Genomic DNA, 20,466 nt, shown 5'->3' with positions numbered 1-20,466 from the left:
CCTAAAACAACACAGAGAATGATGAATTCCTAAGACAACACAGAGAATGATGAATTCCTAAGACAACACAGAGAATGATGAATTCCTAAGACAACACAGAGAATGCTGAATTCCTAAAACAACACAGAGAATGATGAATTCCTAAAACAACACCGAGAATGCTGAATTCCTAAAACAACACAGAGAATGCTGAATTCCTAAGACAACACAGAGAATGATGAATTCCTAAGACAGCACAGAGAATGATGAATTCCTAAGACAACACAGAGAATGATGAATTCCTAAGACAACACAGAGAATGATGAATTCCTAATACAACACAGAGAATGATGAATTCCTAAGACAACACAGAGAATGATGAATTCCTAAGACAACACAGAGAATGATGAATTCCTAAGACAACAGTTGATAAGTCATTTCGGGGGCTAGGTCAACCTACACATTACACACATTACATACTATCATATTACACACTATCACACATTACACACTATCACACTCACACACATTACACACAATCACACTCACACACAGTACACACTATCATACACATTACACATTAAAGCTGTATCAAATCAACACCCAATGCTTTTACAAGCACTAGAAATATCCACTGGATGGTCTTTATTCCTCTTGTTTCTTTATGCTGAAGGTTTGGCATTAAGTCCCAGACAATGTCATGTCTAGTTTACCGGATCAATGTCTGTGACTTGTTAAGTTGTCTATTGTCATTGTCTATTGTCTATTGTACAAAGAAATATAATCTTTAAAAAATATATATTATAAAAAAATATCAACCAGGAGACCCAGACAGAGGTGGGTAGATAGTACTGTCACACAGTAAACTTTACTATCAACAGGGTCCAGGAGACCCAGACAGAGGCAGGTAGATAATACTGTCACACAGTAAACTTTACTATCAACAGGGTCCAGGAGACCCAGACAGAGGCAGGTAGATAGTACTGTCACACACAGTAAACTTTACTATCAACAGGGTCCAGGAGACCCAGACAGAGGCAGGTAGATAGTACTGTCACACACAGTAAACTTTACTATCAACAGGGTCCAGGAGACCCAGACAGAGGCAGGTAGATAGTACTGTCACACAGTAATCTTTACTATCAACAGGGTCCAGGAGACCCAGACAGAGGCGGGTAGATAGTACTGTCACACACAGTAATCTTTACTATCAACAGGGTCCAGGAGACCCAGACAGAGGCAGGTAGATAGTACTGTCACACACAGTAAACTTTACTATCAACAGGGTCCAGGAGACCCAGACAGAGGCAGGTAGATAGTACTGTCACACACAGTAAACTTTACTATCAACAGGGTCCAGGAGACCCAGACAGAGGCAGGTAGATAGTACTGTCACACACAGTAAACTTTACTATCAACAGGGTCCAGGAGACCCAGACAGAGGCAGGTAGATAGTACTGTCACACACAGTAAACTTTACTATCAACAGGGTCCAGGAGACCCAGACAGAGGCAGGTAGATAGTACTGTCACACACAGTAAACTTTACTATCAACAGGGTCCAGGAGACCCAGACAGAGGCGGGTAGATAGTACTGTCACACACAGTAAACTTTACTATCAACAGGGTCCAGGAGACCCAGACAGAGGCAGGTAGATAGTACTGTCACACACAGTAAACTTTACTATCAACAGGGTCCAGGAGACCCAGACAGAGGCAGGTAGATAGTACTGTCACACACAGTAAACTTTACTATCAACAGGGTCCAGGAGACCCAGACAGAGGCAGGTAGATAGTACTGTCACACACAGTAAACTTTACTATCAACAGGGTCCAGGAGACCCAGACAGAGGCGGGTAGATAGTACTGTCACACACAGTAAACTTTACTATCAACAGGGTCCAGGAGACCCAGACAGAGGCGGGTAGATAGTACTGTCACACACAGTAAACTTTACTATCAACAGGGTCCAGGAGACCCAGACAGAGGCAGGTAGATAGTACTGTCACACACAGTAAACTTTACTATCAACAGGGTCCAGGAGACCCAGACAGAGGCGGGTAGATAGTACTGTCACACACAGTAAACTTTACTATCAACAGGGTCCAGGAGACCCAGACAGAGGCAGGTAGATAGTACTGTCACACACAGTAAACTTTACTATCAACAGGGTCCAGGAGACCCAGACAGAGGCAGGTAGATAGTACTGTCACACAGTAAACTTTACTATCAACAGGGTCCAGGAGACCCAGACAGAGGCGGGTAGATAGTACTGTCACACAGTAATCTTAGGTCGGGATTCAATCAGGTCAGCAGTAGATCCACGATGGTGACAATGATATTCTTGTTGTTTTGTCGTTGTTGACCCCAGCCCTGTGGCGTCTGAGAGGCCCGTCAGACGAGGTGTTCACGGAGCTGGAGGAGATGAAGCAGGAGGCGGCTCACACCCAATCAGCCCTCACCGTCAAGGAGTTCTTCACGAAACGCTCCTACCGACAGCCAATCATCATCGTCCTCATCGTTAACCTGGGCTCCCAGCTCTCAGGCTTCAACGCGGTATGTTGTTTTAGAGAAAAGATCTTTGAGTAGTTTTATTGAAAATGCATTTTTCCAGGTCTGTCTCATTGAGATAAGAAACTCTTTTACAAAAGAGACCTGAACATTCTGTAGTGAGTAATGTGTTCTCTATGGTCTAACAGACTAGCAGGCAAGCAGACTACTAGGGAAGCAGGCTACTAGACTACCAGATTTGCAGACTAACAGACTAGCAGCAGACTAGCAGCAGACTACCAGACTAGCAGCAGATTACCAGACTGCCAGTCTACTGGACTAGCAGACTAGCAGACTACTAGACTAGCAGCAGATTACCAGACTGCCAGTCTAGTGGACTAGCAGACTAGCAGACTACTAGACTAGCAGCAGACTACCAGACAAGAAGCAGACTAGCAGACTACTAGACTATGAGACTACCAGACTAACAGCAGATTAGCAGACAAAAAGAATACTACCAGACTACTAGCAGACTAGTAACAGACTAGCAGCAGACTACCAGACTACTAGCAGACTACCAGACTACTAGCAGACTACCAGACTACTAGCAGACTAGTAACAGACTAGCAGACTACTAGCAGACTAGTAACAGACTAGCAGCAGACTACCAGACTACTAGCAGACTACCAGACTACTAGCAGACTACCAGACTACTAGCAGACTAGTAACAGACTAGTAACAGACTACCAGACTACTAGCAGACTAGTAACAGACTAGCAGCAGACTACTAGCAGACTACCAGACTACTAGCAGACTACCAGACTACTAGCAGACTACCAGACTACTAGCAGACTAGTAACAGACTAGCAGCAGGCAACCAGACTACTAGCAGACTACCAGACTACTAGCAGACTACCAGACTACTAGCAGACTAGTAACAGACTACCAGACTACTAGCAGACTAGTAACAGACTACCAGACTACTAGGAGACTAGTAACAGACTACCAGACTACTAGCAGACTAGTAACAGACCAGCAGCAGACTACCAGACTACTAGCAGCAGACTACCAGACTACTAGCAGACTACCAGACTACCAGCAGACTAGTAACAGAACAGCAGCAGACTACCAGACTACTAGCAGCAGACTACCAGACTACTAACAGACTAGCAGACTACCAGACTACTAGCAGACTAGTAACATACTACCAGACTACTAGCAGACTAGTAACAGACCAGCAGCAGACTACCAGACTACTAGCAGACTAGTAACAGACTAGCAGCAGACTACCATACTACTAGCAGCAGACTACCAGACTACTAGCAGACTACCAGACTACTAGCAGACTAGTAACAGCCTAGCATCAGACTACCAGACTACTAGCAGACTACCAGACTAGCAGCAGACTACCAGACTACTAGCAGACTACCAGACTAGCAGCAGACTACCAGACTAGCAGCAGACTACCAGACTAGCAGCAGACTACCAGACTACTAGCAGACTACCAGACTAGCAGCAGACTACCAGACTACTAGGAGACTACCAGACTAGCAGCAGACTACCAGACTAGCAGCAGATTACCAGACTAGCAGCAGACTATCAGACTACTAGCAGCAGACTACCAGACTAGCAGACTACCAGACTAGCAGCAGACTAGTAGACTACTAGCAGCAGACTACCAGACTACTAGCAGACTACCAGACTACTAGCAGACTAGTAACAGATTAGCAGCAGACTACCAGACTAGCAGCAGACTACCAGACTAGCAGCAGACTACTAGACTAGCAGACTAGCTGACTACTAGACTAGCAGACTACTAGACTACCAGACAAGCAAACTACTGGACTACCAAACTAGCAGACTACTAGACTACCAGACTAGCAGACTACTAGACTAGCAGACAAGCAAACTACTGGACTACCAAACTAGCAGACTAGCTGCAGACTAGCACCAGACTAGCACCAGACTAGCAGCAGACTAGCAGACTGGCAGACTACCAGACTAGCAGCAGTCTACCATACTAGTAGCATATTACCAGACTGGCAGCAGACTAGCAGACTAGCAGACTGGCAGACTACCAGACTAGCAGCAGTCTACCATACTAGTAGCATATTACCAGACTGGCAGCAGACTAGCTGACTAGCAGACTGGCAGACTTGCAGTTATTTGCTATATCCTCTCCTCTTTCCAGAGTTGATTCTGCAGCATTGTGTCAGTGTGGTTCTTCAGGCTATTCTGTAGCTCAGTAGGGAACCTGAGGCTAAAGGAGAGACAGGCAACACACTGAGGTTCAACATATACCCCACTTCTCATTTTCCAGATCATCAATTATTCCACCAAGATGTTTGACAAGGCTAACTTTGACGAAGCCAAGTATCTGACGCTGGGGGTGGGGGCCGTGAACGTGACCTTCACTCTGGTGGCGGTGAGTAGAGTACACTAGAGTAATCTCACCTGTAATCTCACCTGTTATGAAGTATGGAGACTCACCTGTAATCTCACCTGGTATGAGGTATGGAGACTCACTTGTAATATCACCTGTTATGAAGTATGGTGACTCACCTGTAATCTCACCTGGTATGAGGTATGGAGACTCACCTGTAATCTCACCTGGTATGAGGTATGGAGACTCACTTGTAATATCACCTGTTATGAGGTATGGAGACTCACCTGTAATCTCACCTGGTATGAGGTATGGAGACTCACCTGTAATCTCACCTGGTATGAGGTATGGAGACTCGCCTGTAATATAATCTGTTATGAAGTTTGGAGACTCACCTGTAATCTCAACCAATTCTGAAGTATGGAGACTCACCTGTAATCTCACCTGGTATGAGGTATGGAGACTCACCTGTAATCTCACCTGGTATGAGGTATGGAGACTCGCCTGTAATATAATCTGTTATGAAGTTTGGAGACTCACCTGTAATCTCAACCAATTATGAAGTATGGAGACTCACCTGTAATCTCACCTGTTATGAAGTATGGAGACTCACCTGTAATCTCACCTGGTATGAGGTATGAAGACTCACCTGTAATCTCACCTGTTATGAAGTATGGAGACTCACCTGTAATCTCACCTGGTATGAGGTATGGAGACTCACCTGTAATCTCACCTGTTATGAAGTATGGAGACTCACCTGTAATCTCACCTGGTATGAGGTATGGAGACTCGCCTGTAATCTCAACCAATTCTGAAGTATGGAGACTCACCTGTGATTTTGTGTCTGTTTTTCCTCAGTTCTTCCTGATGGAGAGGGCGGGGCGTAGGAAACTGCTGCTGACTGGCTTCCTGTGTCTAGCTGTGTGCAACCTCTCCATGACCGTCATAGACTCAGTCCTGGTAAATATAACCACAACTACACTAACCCTAAATGATCAATCTATTATATTATATGATTGTCCACCTGAGTGTGTGAGAGAGTACCTTGTTGGTGACTCTCTCAATCTCTACCTGCAGGTGTAATACATTATGATGCTGTTATTCAACATGGTCTAAGGACAATTGGTATTATTCTGTATGTAAATTTATAACATTCCATTTAGCTGTCATACAATAACATATGAATTAGAGGAGGATACTGTACGTCTTACCTGGTTGTACAATAGCATACGTCTTGGATGGTGTAATTTACCATACGTCTTGGATGGTGTAATTTAGCATACGTCTTGGATGGTGTAATTTACCATACGTCTTGGATGGTGTAATTTACCATACGTCTTGGATGGTGTAATTTAACATACGTCTTGGATGGTGTAATTTACCATACGTCTTGGATGGTGTAATTTAGCATACGTCTTGGATGGTGTAATTTACCATACGTCTTGGATGATGTGTCATGAATCCCACCGAAGGTGGCTCCCCTGCCTGCTCGGGCGGCGCTCGGCGGTCGTCGTCGCCGGCCTACTAGCCGCCGCTGATCCCTTTTTCCTTTTCGTTTGGTATGGTCTTATTGTTTGCACCTGTTCCTCATTTGGTTCTCTTGATTTATGGTTATTTAAGCCTGTTTAGCCCACCCAGGTTTGTGCGGGATTATTTTGCGTCAGAGTGTGTTTTTGTTATTGGATGTGCTGGCGATCGACAAGTGTTATTTTATATGCATGATGTGTACCTGTTGTTCTGGGCACTTTGCATTTTTCACGCCGGTTGTGTTGGCGTCGACCGTTTTGTGTTTTATGGAATAAACACAAATTTCCTTACCTCTGCTCTCTGCGCCTGACTCCTACCACCACTCCTAGCAGTTACTGACATGATGTAATTTACCATACGTCTTGGATGGTGTAATTTACCATACGTCTTGGATGGTGTAATTTACCATACGTCTTGGATGGTGTAATTTACCATACGTCTTGGATGGTGTAATTTACCATACGTCTTGGATGGTGTAATTTACCATACGTCTTGGATGGTGTAATTTACCATACGTCTTGGATGATGTAATTTACCATACGTCTTGGATGGTGTAATTTACCATACGTCTTGGATGATGCAATTTACCATACGTCTTGGATGATGTAATATAGGTTGCACCACCGTCACTCAGTCGCGTCATGCCATTGTTATGAACGTTCTCAAGCCGCCCTCTGTCAGCATAGCCATAGTGGTGCCTTAAAGGGGGTGATGAGCCCAGTCATTCTGGACGGAGGCTAACTACTGTTTAGTCTAAATGTGGAAATACAATATTTTTTTGTACAAAATATTTTGTAGGAAACAACTTTACCTTTGGCCTCCCCTCAATCTTAGCTAGCTAGCTAACGTTATACAGCATGTAAAGTCAATCTGGAGGGCCTCCCATCAATCTTAGCTAGCTAGCTAAAGTTATACTGCATGTAAAGTTAATCTGGTGGCCTCCCCTCAATCTTAGCTAGCTAGCTAACATTATATTATATGTAAAGTCAATCTGGTGGCCTCCCCTCAATCTCAGATAGCTAGCTAACGTTATACTGCATGTGAAGTTAATCTGGTGGCCTCCCCTCAATCTTAGCTAGCTAGCTAACATTATACTATATGTAAAGTCAATCTGGTGGCCTCCCCTCAATCTCAGATAGCTAGCTAATGTTATACTGCATGTAAAGTTAATCTGGTGGCCTTCCCTCAATCTTAGATAGCTAGCTAACGTTATACTATATGTAAAGTCAATCTTGTGACATCAAAATGATGACAAAAGGTTTTCCTACTAATTATTTGCCTCCTTTTTGAATGTCATTATATTTCCAATGGATGTTGGATAACATTTTCATCAGCGCTCATTGACGATGCATTGAGTAGAATGCTCAGTCGGGCATCAGTTCAAAACAATTTTCTGATGAGACATGCAACCCATGAATAGTATTGCACATCTTTATCTGAGACCAGGTTGCTTGTTAGGCAGTAACAACAAAGAAGAATTACAGGAAGCATTTATGTTGGCAGTTAGGGGAACTAACGACAAAGGTTAAGAGAATTGGCTTAAATTTAGAATAAGGGTTAGCTAAAATGCTACAATTGTCCCGTTGTGACTCGAACAGGCAACCTTTGGATTGCTAGACTGTTGGGGATTACGGTCACCCATCCTCCCTGACATAAGATTGATTGATCTGCCCTGTAGGCCCTTGTCCCAGAGCTGCGTAGCCTGCAGGTGTTGGTCGTGTTCTTCCTGATCTCAGCCTATGAGGTGGGACCTGGTCCTATTTCCTGGTTCATCGCTGCAGAGCTGTTTGACCAGCCGGCCAGACCAATCGCCATGGCCTTCACCAGCATGCTCAACTGGGGAGGGAAGTTCATGCTGGCCCTGCTCTTCCCTCCACTACTGGTACGTACTAGTCCTGCTCTTCCCTCCACTACTGGTACGTACTAGTCCTGCTCTTCCCTCCACTACTGGTACGTACTAGTCCTGCTCTTCCCTCCACTACTGGTACGTACTAGTCCTGCTCTTCCCTCCACTACTGGTACGTACTAGTCCTGCTCTTCCCTCCACTACTGGTACGTACTAGTCCTGCTCTTCCCTCCACTACTGGCACGTACTAGTCCTGCTCTTCCCTCCACTACTGGTACGTACTAGTCCTGCTCTTCCCTCCACTACTGGTGCACGTACTAGTCCTGCTCTTCCCTCCACTACTGGTACGTACTAGTCCTGCTCTTCCCTCCACTACTGGTACGTACTAGTCCTGCTCTTCCCTCCACTACTGGTACGTACTAGTCCTGCTCTTCCCTCCACTACTGGTACGTACTAGTCCTGCTCTTCCCTCCACTACTGGTACGTACTAGTCCTGCTCTTCCCTCCACTACTGGTACGTACTAGTCCCGCTCTTCCCTCCACTACTGGTACGTACTAGTCCCGCTCTTCCCTCCACTACTGGTACGTACTAGTCCCGCTCTTCCCTCCACTACTGGTACGTACTAGTCCCGCTCTTCCCTCCACTACTGGTACGTACTAGTCCTGCTCTTCCCTCCACTACTGGTACGTACTAGTCCTGCTCTTCCCTCCACTACTGGTACGTACTAGTCCTGCTCTTCCCTCCACTACTGGTACGTACTAGTCCTGCTCTTCCCTCCACTACTGGTACGTACTAGTCCTGCTCTTCCCTCCACTACTGGTACGTACTAGTCCCGCTCTTCCCTCCACTACTGGTACGTACTAGTCCTGCTCTTCCCTCCACTACTGGTACGTACTAGTCCTGCTCTTCCCTCCACTACTGGTACGTACTAGTCCTGCTCTTCCCTCCACTACTGGTACGTACTAGTCCTGCTCTTCCCTCCACTACTGGTACGTTTAACATAGCCTGTGTCATATGATAGCTGTAATACAGCACCAATGGTACATTACATTATGGCACCAATAGTACGACATTATGGCACCAATGGTACATGACATTATGGCACCAATGGTACATGACATTATGGCACCAATGGTACATGACATTATGGCACCAATGGCACATGACATTATGGCACCAATGATACATGACATTGTGGCATCAATGGTACGACATTGTGGCACCAATGGTACATGACATTATGGCACCAATGGTACATGACATTATGGCACCAATGGTACGACATTGTGGCACCAATGGTACGACATTATGGCACCAATGGTACATGACATAATGGCACCAATGGTACATGACACTATGGCACCAATGGTACATGACATTATGGCACCAATGGTACGACATTGTGGCACCAATGGTACGACATTATGGCACCAATGGTACATGACATAATGGCACCAATGGTACATGACATTATGGCACCAATGGTACGACATTATGGCACCAATGGTACATGACATTATGGCACCAATAGTACATGACATAATGGCACCAATGGTACATAACATAATGGCACCAATAGTACATGACAGTATGGCACCAATGGTACATAACATTATGGCACCAATAGTACGACATTATGGCACCAATGGCACATAACCTAATGGCACCAATAGTACATGACAGTATGGCTGGTTTGATTTCATAGAGAGGACTATCTTCTAAAATTACTGCAATTTACAGTTGTGTTAACTCTCTGCTCCTGTGTGTGTGTGGTGTGTGTGTGTGTGTGTGTGTGTGTGTGTGTGTGTGTGTGTGTGTGTGTGTGTGTGTGTGTGTGTGTGTGTGTGTGTGTGTGTGTGTGTCTCTCTGTAGAAACTGTGTGGTGCTTACGTGTACCTCCTCTTCATGACCATGGCTCTGACAGCCTTCAGCTTCACTTGGAGACGCTTACCTGAGACCAAGGGACGCACCTTCGATGACATCGCAGCCGAGTTCCGCGGGTCTGAGGGCATCCCCCTGCACAATAAGACTGGTTTCAACACCTTCCCCTGACCCCCCCTCCCCCCACCGGGCCACGGAGGTCCAATTGTGTTCAACCTTCACGTGGGACAAATGTATTAGTGTATTTAACCTTTGGTTTAACCAGGTAGTCAAAAGACAACCTCTAACACAAGGGAGACATGATGGAACTGATACAGGACTTCAGGTGGAGGCCTCCCTCAGTGTTGTCCGTTTTCTGATGACATGTTACTGTAGTAGTCACGCATATGTATCATAAAATGGATGAATATTATTTTCTGTATTGTTGGATTGAGGCATTACGATAACTTGTTTTCGGATCCATATCTTTAAATATTAAGAGTGAAGCTCCCGTATTTAAGAGTTCATAAGAGTCTGAAGCTCCCGTGTATAAGAGTCTGAATCTCCTGTATATTATAGTTTATAAGTCTGAAGCTTCCGTATACACGAGTTTATAAGAGTCTGAAGCTCCTGTTTATAAGAGTTTATAAGAGTCTGAAGCTCCTGTGTATAAGAGTTTATAAGAGTCTGAAGCTCCTGTGTATAAGAGTCTGAATCTCCTGTCTATAAGAGTTTATAAGAGTCTGAAGCTCCTGTCTATAAGAGTTTATAAGAGTCTGAAGCTCCTGTTTATATGAGTTTATAAGAGTCTGAAGCTCCTGTACCTGATGAAACATTGAACTTCTTGTGGCGTGGTTCTCCTCCATTGGACAGAAGCGTTCCTCACAACTATCTGCCTCTGAGCAGCTTCACCTAAGCAGCCGGTAACACTTTACAGTAAGGTACCATTTGTAAAGGGTCTGTAAAGGTTTTATAATGACGCTTTTAGTGATTATTTAAGCATTTGTAAATGCATTTATAAACCATTAATAAGTAAGGGATAATCAACGAGGGGCTCTATGCGTTATTGAGAAAATAATGAACAACGTGGAACTAAACTTCCACGGAGTTGCCTTATTTTCCAGAGAACGCATAGAGCCCCGAGTCCCTTATATACCAAGGCTATAGACGGGTTGGTTGTTTAGCAACAAAACTGAAACGTGCACAATTACGGAGCAAAACAGACGTGGTTGGCTTAGAATGTTTTACAACATGTAAACTATATTTTGTCTCTAATGTTTATTGAAAACATAAATACATTTGCACAATGAGCACTTGTCTCTCAAATACATCTTTACAGTTGTTGGTTTGCTAGCTAGCAAATGTTTTTGCCATGTTAGCATTGACATGAAATCAGTCAAAGCACCTAAAAACAAGACATGTTATCAAGAACAAGATGAAAATAGCTGAAATGAGCCACTTATGATTCCCCACATGGCAGTTTCTTGTGACTGTTGCTGGTGGGGGTGGGTGGTGGGGAGGGTCTGGGTGGTGGGGGAGGGTCTGGGTGGTGGGGGAGGGTCTGAGGGAGGGTCTGGGTGGTGGGGGAGGGTCTGGGTGGTGGGGGAGGGTCTGGGTGGTGGGGGGAGGGTCTGAGGGAGGGTCTGGGTGGTGAGGGAGGGTCTGGGTGGTGGGGGCGGGTCTGGGTGGTGAGGGAGGGTCTGAGTGGTGGGGGAGGGTCTGGGTGGTGGGGGGAGGGTCTGGGTGGTGAGGGAGGGTCTGGGTGGTGGGGGGAGGGTCTGGGTGGTGGGGGGAGGGTCTGGGTGGTGGGGGAGGGTCTGGGTGGTGGAGGAGGGTCTGAGGGAGGGTCTGGGTGGTGGGGGAGGGTCTGGGTGGTGGGGGAGGGTCTGGGTGGTGAGGGAGGGTCTGGGTGGTGGAGGAGGGTCTGAGGGAGGGTCTGGGTGGTGGGGGGAGGGTCTGAGGGAGGGTCTGGGTGGTGGGGGGAGGGTCTGAGGGAGGGTCTGGGTGGTGAGGGAGGGTCTGAGGGAGGGTCTGGGTGGTGGGGGAGGGTCTGGGTGGTGGGGGGCGGGTCTGGGTGGTGGAGGAGGGTCTGAGGGAGGGTCTGGGTGGTGGGGGAGGGTCTGGGTGGTGGGGGAGGGTCTGGGTGGTGAGGGAGGGTCTGGGTGGTGAGGGAGGGTCTGGGTGGTGAGGGAGGGTCTGAGGGAGGGTCTGGGTGGTGAGGGAGGGTCTGGGTGGTGGGGGCGGGTCTGGGTGGTGGAGGAGGGTCTGAGGGAGGGTCTGGGTGGTGGGGGAGGGTCTGGGTGGTGGGGGGAGGGTCTGGGTGGTGAGGGAGGGTCTGGGTGGTGGGGGAGGGTCTGAGGGAGGGTCTGGGTGGTGGGGGAGGGTCTGGGTGGTGGGGGCGGGTCTGGGTGGTGGGGGAGGGTCTGGGTGGTGGGGGAGGGTCTGGGTGGTGGGGGGCGGGTCTGGGTGGTGGAGGAGGGTCTGAGGGAGGGTCTGGGTGGTGGGGGAGGGTCTGGGTGGTGGGGGAGGGTCTGGGTGGTGAGGGAGGGTCTGGGTGGTGGGGGAGGGTCTGAGGGAGGGTCTGGGTGGTGGGGGAGGGTCTGGGTGGTGGGGGCGGGTCTGGGTGGTGGGGGAGGGTCTGGGTGGTGGGGAGGGTCTGGGTGGTGGGGGAGGGTCTGGGTGGTGGGGGCGGGTCTGGGTGGTGGAGGAGGGTCTGAGGGAGGGTCTGGGTGGTGGGGAGGGTCTGGGTGGTGGGGGAGGGTCTGGGTGGTGAGGGAGGGTCTGGGTGGTGAGGGAGGGTCTGGGTGGTGAGGGAGGGTCTGAGGGAGGGTCTGGGTGGTGGGGGAGGGTCTGGGTGGTGGGGGCCGGTCTGGGTGGTGGAGGAGGGTCTGGGTGGTGAGGGAGGGTCTGAGGGAGGGTCTGGGTGGTGGGGGAGGGTCTGGGTGGTGGGGGAGGGTCTGGGTGGTGAGGGAGGGTCTGGGTGGTGGGGGCCGGTCTGGGTGGTGGAGGAGGGTCTGGGTGGTGAGGGAGGGTCTGAGGGAGGGTCTGGGTGGTGGGGGGAGGGTCTGAGTGGTGGGGGAGGGTCTGGGTGGTGGGGGAGGGTCTGGGTGGTGGGGGCAGATCTGGGTGGTGGGGGGCCGGTCTGGGTGGTGGGGGAGGGTCTGGGTGGTGAGGGAGGGTCTGGGTGGTGAGGGAGGGTCTGGGTGGTGGGGGCCGGTCTGGGTGGTGGAGGAGGGTCTGGGTGGTGGAGGAGGGTCTGGGTGGTGAGGGAGGGTCTGGGTGGTGAGGGAGGGTCTGGGTGGTGGGGGCCGGTCTGGGTGGTGGAGGAGGGTCTGGGTGGTGGAGGAGGGTCTGGGTGGTGAGGGAGGGTCTGGGTGGTGGGGGGCCGGTCTGGGTGGTGGAGGAGGGTCTGGGTGGTGGGGGAGGGTCTGAGGGAGGGTCTGGGTGGTGGGGAGGGTCTGGGTGGTGGGGGAGGGTCTGGGTGGTGGGGAGGGTCTGGGTGGTGGGGGCGGGTCTGGGTGGTGAGGGAGGGTCTGGGTGGTGGGGGGCCGGTCTGGGTGGTGGGGGAGGGTCTGGGTGGTGAGGGAGGGTCTGGGTGGTGGGGAGGGTCTGGGTGGTGGGGGGCCGGTCTGGGTGGTGGGGGAGGGTCTGGGTGGTGGGGGAGGGTCTGAGTGGTGGGGGAGGGTCTGGGTGGTGAGGGAGGGTCTGAGTGGTGGGGGAGGGTCTGAGTGGTGGGGGAGGGTCTGGGTGGTGGGGGAGGGTCTGGGTGGTGGGGGGCAGATCTGGGTGGTGGGGGCCGGTCTGGGTGGTGGGGAGGGGCTGGGTGGTGGGGGAGGGTCTGGGTGGTGGGGGAGGGTCTGGGTGGTGGGGGGCCGGTCTGGGTGGTGGGGGCCGGTCTGGGTGGTGGCGGAGGGGCTGGGTGGTGGGGGCCGGTCTGGGTGGTGGGGGAGGGGCTGGGTGGTGGGGGAGGGGTGTCAAACATTTAAGCCCTGACCTCAATCCCATAGAAAATTTGTGGGCAGAACTGAAAAAGCGTGTGCGAGCAAGGAGGCCTACAAACCTGACTCAGTTACACCAGCTCTGTCAGGAGGAATGGGCCAAAATTCACCCAACTTATTGTGGGAAGCTTGTGGAAAGCCTCACAGGAACAGCCTCACAGGAACAGCCTCACAGGGACAGACTCACAGGAACAGCCTCACAGGAACAGCCTCACAGGAACAGCCTCACAGGAACAGCCTCACAGGAACAGCCTCACAGGAACAGCCTCACAGGGACAGACTCACAGGGACAGCCTCACTGGGACAGCTTCACAGGAACAGCCTCACAGGAACAGCCTCCAAGGAACAGCCTCCAAGGAACAGCCTCACAGGGACAGCCTCCAAGGAACAGCCTCCAAGGAACAGCCTCACAGGAACAGGCTCACAGGAACAGCCTCCAAAGAACAGCCTCACAGGGACAAACTCACAGGAACAGCCTCACAGGAACAGTCTCACAGGGACAACATCACAGGGACAGCCTCACAGGAACAGCCTCACAGGGACAGCCTCACAGGGACAACCTCACAGGAACAGCCTCACAGGGACAGCCTCACAGGAACAGCCTCCAAGGAACAGCCTCACAGGAACAGCCTCACAGGGACAGCCTCACAGGGACAGCCTCACAGGGACAGCCTCACAAGAACAGCCTCGCAGGAACAGCCTCCAAGGAACAGCCTCACAGGGACAGCCTCACAGGAACAGCCTCACAGGAACAGCCTCACAGGAACAGCCTCACAGGAACAGCCTCCAAGGAACAGCCTCACAGGAACAGCCTCACAGGAACAGCCTCACAGGAACAGCCTCACAGGGACAGACTCACAGGAACAGCCTCACAGGAACAGCCTCACAGGAACAGCCTCCAAGGAACAGCCTCCAAGGAACAGTCTCACAGGAACAGCCTCACAGGAACAGCCTCACAGGGACAGTCTCACAGGAACAGCCTCACAGGAACAGCCTCACAGGAACAGCCTCCAAGGAACAGCCTCACAGGAACAGCCTCACAGGAACAGCCTCACAGGGACAGCCTCACAGGGACAGCCTCACAGGAACAGGAACAGCCTCATCTGTCTCTGTACACAACCCAGTACCAATCACACTGATCACAATGTTTCTCAAAATCTTCTTAATGGATATTATACAGTAGCATGTACAGTTTATATAAATAGCATGTTATGTAAATGCATTTCACTTCACCACCAGAAATAGCCTAGAAATTGTTATATATGAATGCCCTGTTACAGGACCCTTCCCAACTCCCACCAGCCTCTCAGCCTGACCCTGTTCCTGGACCAACCCCTTTCTGTCTTTCCAACAATATTATTGGTTTGTGAAATCTGGCATCCCTCTGAGTTGTCTACCTCAGTAAGCTGCCTGTGAACATCCAGGACTGCCAAGTGGATAAATGTTTTATTTAAACATGTTCTATTGTGGTTGACAGGAACCTGAACGGGAGAAGAGAGGAGGGTAGAGGCGTGTAGAGGACAAGAGAAGAGAAGAGAAGAAAAGAGAGGAGAGGAGTGAGGAGAGGAGAGGAGGAGAGAGAAGACAGGAGGGGAGAAAGGAGAGGAGAGAGGAGAAGAGAGGAGAAGAGAAGAGAAGAGAAGAGAGGAGAAGAGAAGAGAAGAGAGGAGAAGAGAGAGGAGTGAAGAGAGGAGGGGAGAGAGGAGAGGAGCCAGACTATGGACAGAGAGAGAGAGAGAGAGAGAGATTTGTGACCTGTTACCACAAGAAAATGGCACCCAGTGAAGAACAAACACCATTGTAAATGCAACCCATATTTATGTTTATTTTGCCCTTTTGTACTTTAACTATTTGCATATTACATCACTGTATATAGACATAATATGACATTTGAAATGTCTTTATTCTTTTGGTGTAATGTTTAATCTACATTTCTTATTGTTTATTTCACTTTTGTTTATTGTTTATTTCACTTGCTTTGGCAACGTTAACATGTGTTTCCCCATGCCAATAAAGCCCCTTAAATTGAAATTCAATTGAATTTGAATTGAGAAAAAGAGATTGAATTTGAATTGAGAAAAAGAGGCAGGCAGGCAGGCTGGCAGGCAGGCAGGCAGGCAGACAGGTAGGCAGGCAGGCAGGCTGGCAGGCAGGCAGGCTGGCAGACAGGCAGGTAGGCAGGCAGGCAGGCAGGCAGGCAGGCTGGCAGGCTGGCTGGCAGACAGGCAGGCTGGCAGGCAGGCAGGATCACCTTACTGTATGTCTGGGTTGCTCTAACCCAACAGTCCAGGATGCAGTTCCACTATTAGACACTAGGGGGCATGGTACTTCTCCCAGTACATGACAACTCCTCATTCTAGTCTTTCTCATGTTGTTCAGTGTTGTTATATGATATAGGATGCATTTATAGATCATTAGCATGTATTGGGTCACCTTACAAATAGCCTTATAATCCTAAACCCCTGTATATAAATTACATCAGAGCTTAATTTGGTACCAAAGTGCTTGTCGACCAGAAGCAGGAATTCTCATAAACTAAAGGGGCTAATTTGAACACGAAGAGGGATTTTTACAAATGTATTCAGGACACAAAACAGTGAACTGTGAGTGACCAACGATAGCAGGATCGTGTATTATTTGGTTGTGTCTTGTCTATAGATGTTACGTTTCTCGTTCAATGGAGACCAAGGTGCAGCGTGGTAGGCGTACATTTTCTTTCATTTTAAATGTACCAGCAAAAAAAACTAAAAAAAACACAACGAACGTAAAGCTAGGAGTGCCAAACACATGCAACACAAAAGACAAGATCCCACAACTGAAGGTGAGGAAAAAGGGCTGCCTGAGTACGATCCCCAATCAGAGACAAGGATAGACAGCTGCCTCTGATTGGGAACCATACTCTGACTGGGAACCATACTCTGACTGGGAACCATACTCTGACTGGGAACCATACTCTGACTGGGAACCATACTCTGACTGGGAACCATACTCTGACTGGGAACCATACTCTGACTGGGAACCATACTCTGACTGGGAACCATACTCTGACTGGGAACCATACTCTGACTGGGAACCATACTCTGACTGGGAACCATACTCTGACTGGGAACCATACTCTGATTGGGAACCATACTCTGATTGGGAACCATACTCTGACTGGGAACCATACTCTGATTGGGAACCATACTCTGATTGGGAACCATACTCTGACTGGGAACCATACTCTGACTGGGAACCATACTCTGATTGGGAACCATACTCTGATTGGGAACCATACTCTGACTGGGAACCATACTCTGATTGGGAACCATACTCTGATTGGGAACCATACTCTGACTGGGAACCATACTCTGACTGGGAACCATACTCTGACTGGGAACCATACTCTGATTGGGAACCATACTCTGATTGGGAACCATACTCTGACTGGGAACCATACTCTGATTGGGAACCATACTCTGATTGGGAACCATACTCTGACTGGGAACCATACTCTGATTGGGAACCATACTCTGACTGGGAACCATACTCGGCCAACAAAGAAATATAAACATAGATTTCCCACCCTAGTCACACCCTGACCTACCAAATAGAGAATTTAAAGGATCTCTAAGGTCAGGGCGTGACAATAACGAGGCTCACTAATTACTGACTTACGAGAAAAGAGGGAGTCGCTCATTAGCAGTGGAAATCTATTAAAACTGAAAAGTAGAACAAAACACACGACCGATTCTGGAAAAATACAAACAGACCAAAACAATACTTTTTTACTGCTCAATTAACTAGACCTGTAAAAATATCAGAATGTCTTAACAGGTCTTTTCAAACTCCCTTTTAAGTTGGATAATGAAAACCATTTGTACCTATGAGATGCCTTTCGTGAGGAGGTTCCCTCCTGACCACACACCACACACACACAGCACACACAACACACAGCACACACACACACCACACAACACACACACACCACACACACACACACACACACACACACACACACACACACACACACACACACACACACACACACACACACACACACACACACACACACACATACACACACACACACACACCACACACACCACACACACCACACACACCACACAACACTTTGTGTGCTGGTAATGGCAAGGTCTTGTCACGCTTCATAGAGAGGAATGGAGAGGCTCAGGCTCATGGCACACTGGTTGGTTTTATACAACCTCCCTGTCAATACAAAACTAAACCCTATAATCCTTACAAAACTAAACCCTATAATCCTTACAAAACTAAACCCTATAATCCTTACAAAACTAAACCCTATAATCCTTACAAAACTAAAACCTATAATTCTTACATAACTAAAACCTATAATCCTTACATAACCTATAATCCTTACAAAACTAAAACCTATAATCCTTACATAACTAAAACCTATAATCCTTACAAAACTAAACCCTATAATCCTTACAAAACTAAAACCTATAATCCTTACAAAACTAAAACCTATAATCCTTACAAAACTAAAATCTATAATACTTACATAACTAAACCCTATAATCCTTACATAACCTATAATCCTTACAAAACTAAAACCTATAATCCTTACATAACTAAAACCTATAATCCTTACAAAACTAAACCCTATAATCCTTACAAAACTAAAACCTATAATCCTTACAAAACTAAAACCTATAATCCTTACATAACCTATTATCCTTACAAAACTAAAACCTATAATCCTTACAAAACTAAATCCTATAATCCTTACAAAACTAAACCCTATAATCCTTACATAACTAAATCCTATAATCCTTACAAAACTAAAACCTATAATCCTTACATAACCTATAATCCTTACATAACTAAAACCTATAATCCTTACATAACTAAAACCTATAATCCTTACAAAACTAAAACCTATAATCCTTACATAACTAAAACCTATAATCCTTACATAACCTATAATCCTTACAAAACTAACCCTATAATCCTTACAAAACTAAAACCTATAATCCTTACAAAACTAAAACCTATAATCCTTACATAACTAAAACCTATAATCCTTACAAAACTAAACCCTATAATCCTTACAAAACTAAACCCTATAATCCTTACATAACTAAAACCTATAATCCTTACAAAACTCAAACCTATAATCCTTACATAACTAAAACCTATAATCCTTACATAACTAAAACCTATAATCCTTACAAAACTAAAACCTATAATCCTTACAAAACTAAAACCTATAATCCTTACAAAACTAAAACCTATAATCCTTACATAACTAAAACCTATAATCCTTACAAAACTAAAACCTATAATCCTTACAAAACTAAAACCTATAATCCTTACATAACTAAAACCTATAATCCTTACATAACTAAACCCTATAATCCTTACATAACCTATAATCCTTACAAAACTAAAACCTATAATCCTTACAAAACTAAAACCTATAATCCTTACAAAACTAAAACCTATAATCCTTACATAACCCATAATCCTTACAAAACTAAAACCTATAATCCTTACATAACTAAACCCTATAATCCTTACATAACTAAAACCTATAATCCTTACAAAACTAAAACCTATAATCCTTACATAACCCATAATCCTTACAAAACTAAAACCTATAATCCTTACAAAACTAAAACCTATAATCCTTACAAAACTAAAACCTATAATCCTTACATAACCCATAATCCTTACAAAACTAAAACCTATAATCCTTACATAACTAAAACCTATAATCCTTACATAACCTATAATCCTTACAAAACTAAAACCTATAATCCTTACATAACTAAAACCTATAATCCTTACATAACTAAAACCTATAATCCTTACATAACTAAACCCTATAATCCTTACATAACCTATAATCCTTACAAAACTAAAACCTATAATCCTTACATAACTAAAACCTATAATCCTTACATAACTAAAACCTATAATCCTTACATAACCTATAATCCTTACAAAACTAAAACCTATAATCCTTACATAACTAAAACCTATAATCCTTACAAAACTAAAACCTATAATCCTTACAAAACTAAAACCTATAATCCTTACATACCTCACTACTCAGAGACAATTAGAGCACACACACACAGGCAGGAGCACAGGCAGGAGCACAGGCAGGAGCATTGCCAGGATCACGGCCAGGAGCACGGGCAGGAGCACAGGCAGGAGCACGGCCAGGAGCACGGGGCAGCAGCACGGGCAGGAGCACGGGCAGGAGCACAGGCAGGAGCACGGCCAGGATCACGGCCAGGAGCACGGGCAGGAGCACAGGCAGGAGCACGGCCAGGAGCACGGCCAGGAGCACGGGCAGCAGCACTGGCAGGAGCACGGGCAGGAGCACAGGCAGGAGCACAGGCAGGAGCACG

The 20,466-nt window shown here is 47.2% G+C and overlaps 1 protein-coding gene across 4 annotated transcripts in view; it reads left to right on the top strand.

The window, feature by feature from the left end:
* slc2a1c (solute carrier family 2 member 1c) overlaps positions 1-10,285 on the top strand; it is a 31,779-nt gene extending 21,494 nt beyond the window's left edge. For all 4 annotated transcript variants that reach the window (XM_045706286.1, XM_045706265.1, XM_045706242.1 and 1 more), the window contains 5 exons: positions 2,350-2,534; positions 4,789-4,893; positions 5,710-5,811; positions 8,057-8,260; positions 10,098-10,285. In XM_045706286.1, coding sequence (XP_045562242.1) covers positions 2,350-2,534; positions 4,789-4,893; positions 5,710-5,811; positions 8,057-8,260; positions 10,098-10,277 — 776 coding nt within the window. In that variant the 3' untranslated portion in view covers positions 10,278-10,285. The remainder of the gene's footprint in view (positions 1-2,349; positions 2,535-4,788; positions 4,894-5,709; positions 5,812-8,056; positions 8,261-10,097) is intronic.
* Positions 10,286-20,466: the final 10,181 nt, after the last annotated feature.

The sequence above is a fragment of the Salmo salar genome, chromosome ssa01 (genome assembly GCF_905237065.1).
Source record: "Salmo salar chromosome ssa01, Ssal_v3.1, whole genome shotgun sequence".
NCBI lineage: Eukaryota > Metazoa > Chordata > Actinopteri > Salmoniformes > Salmonidae > Salmo > Salmo salar.
The sequence above is the reverse complement of the archived record's forward strand: the minus strand, read 5'-3'. Positions and strand labels throughout refer to the sequence as shown.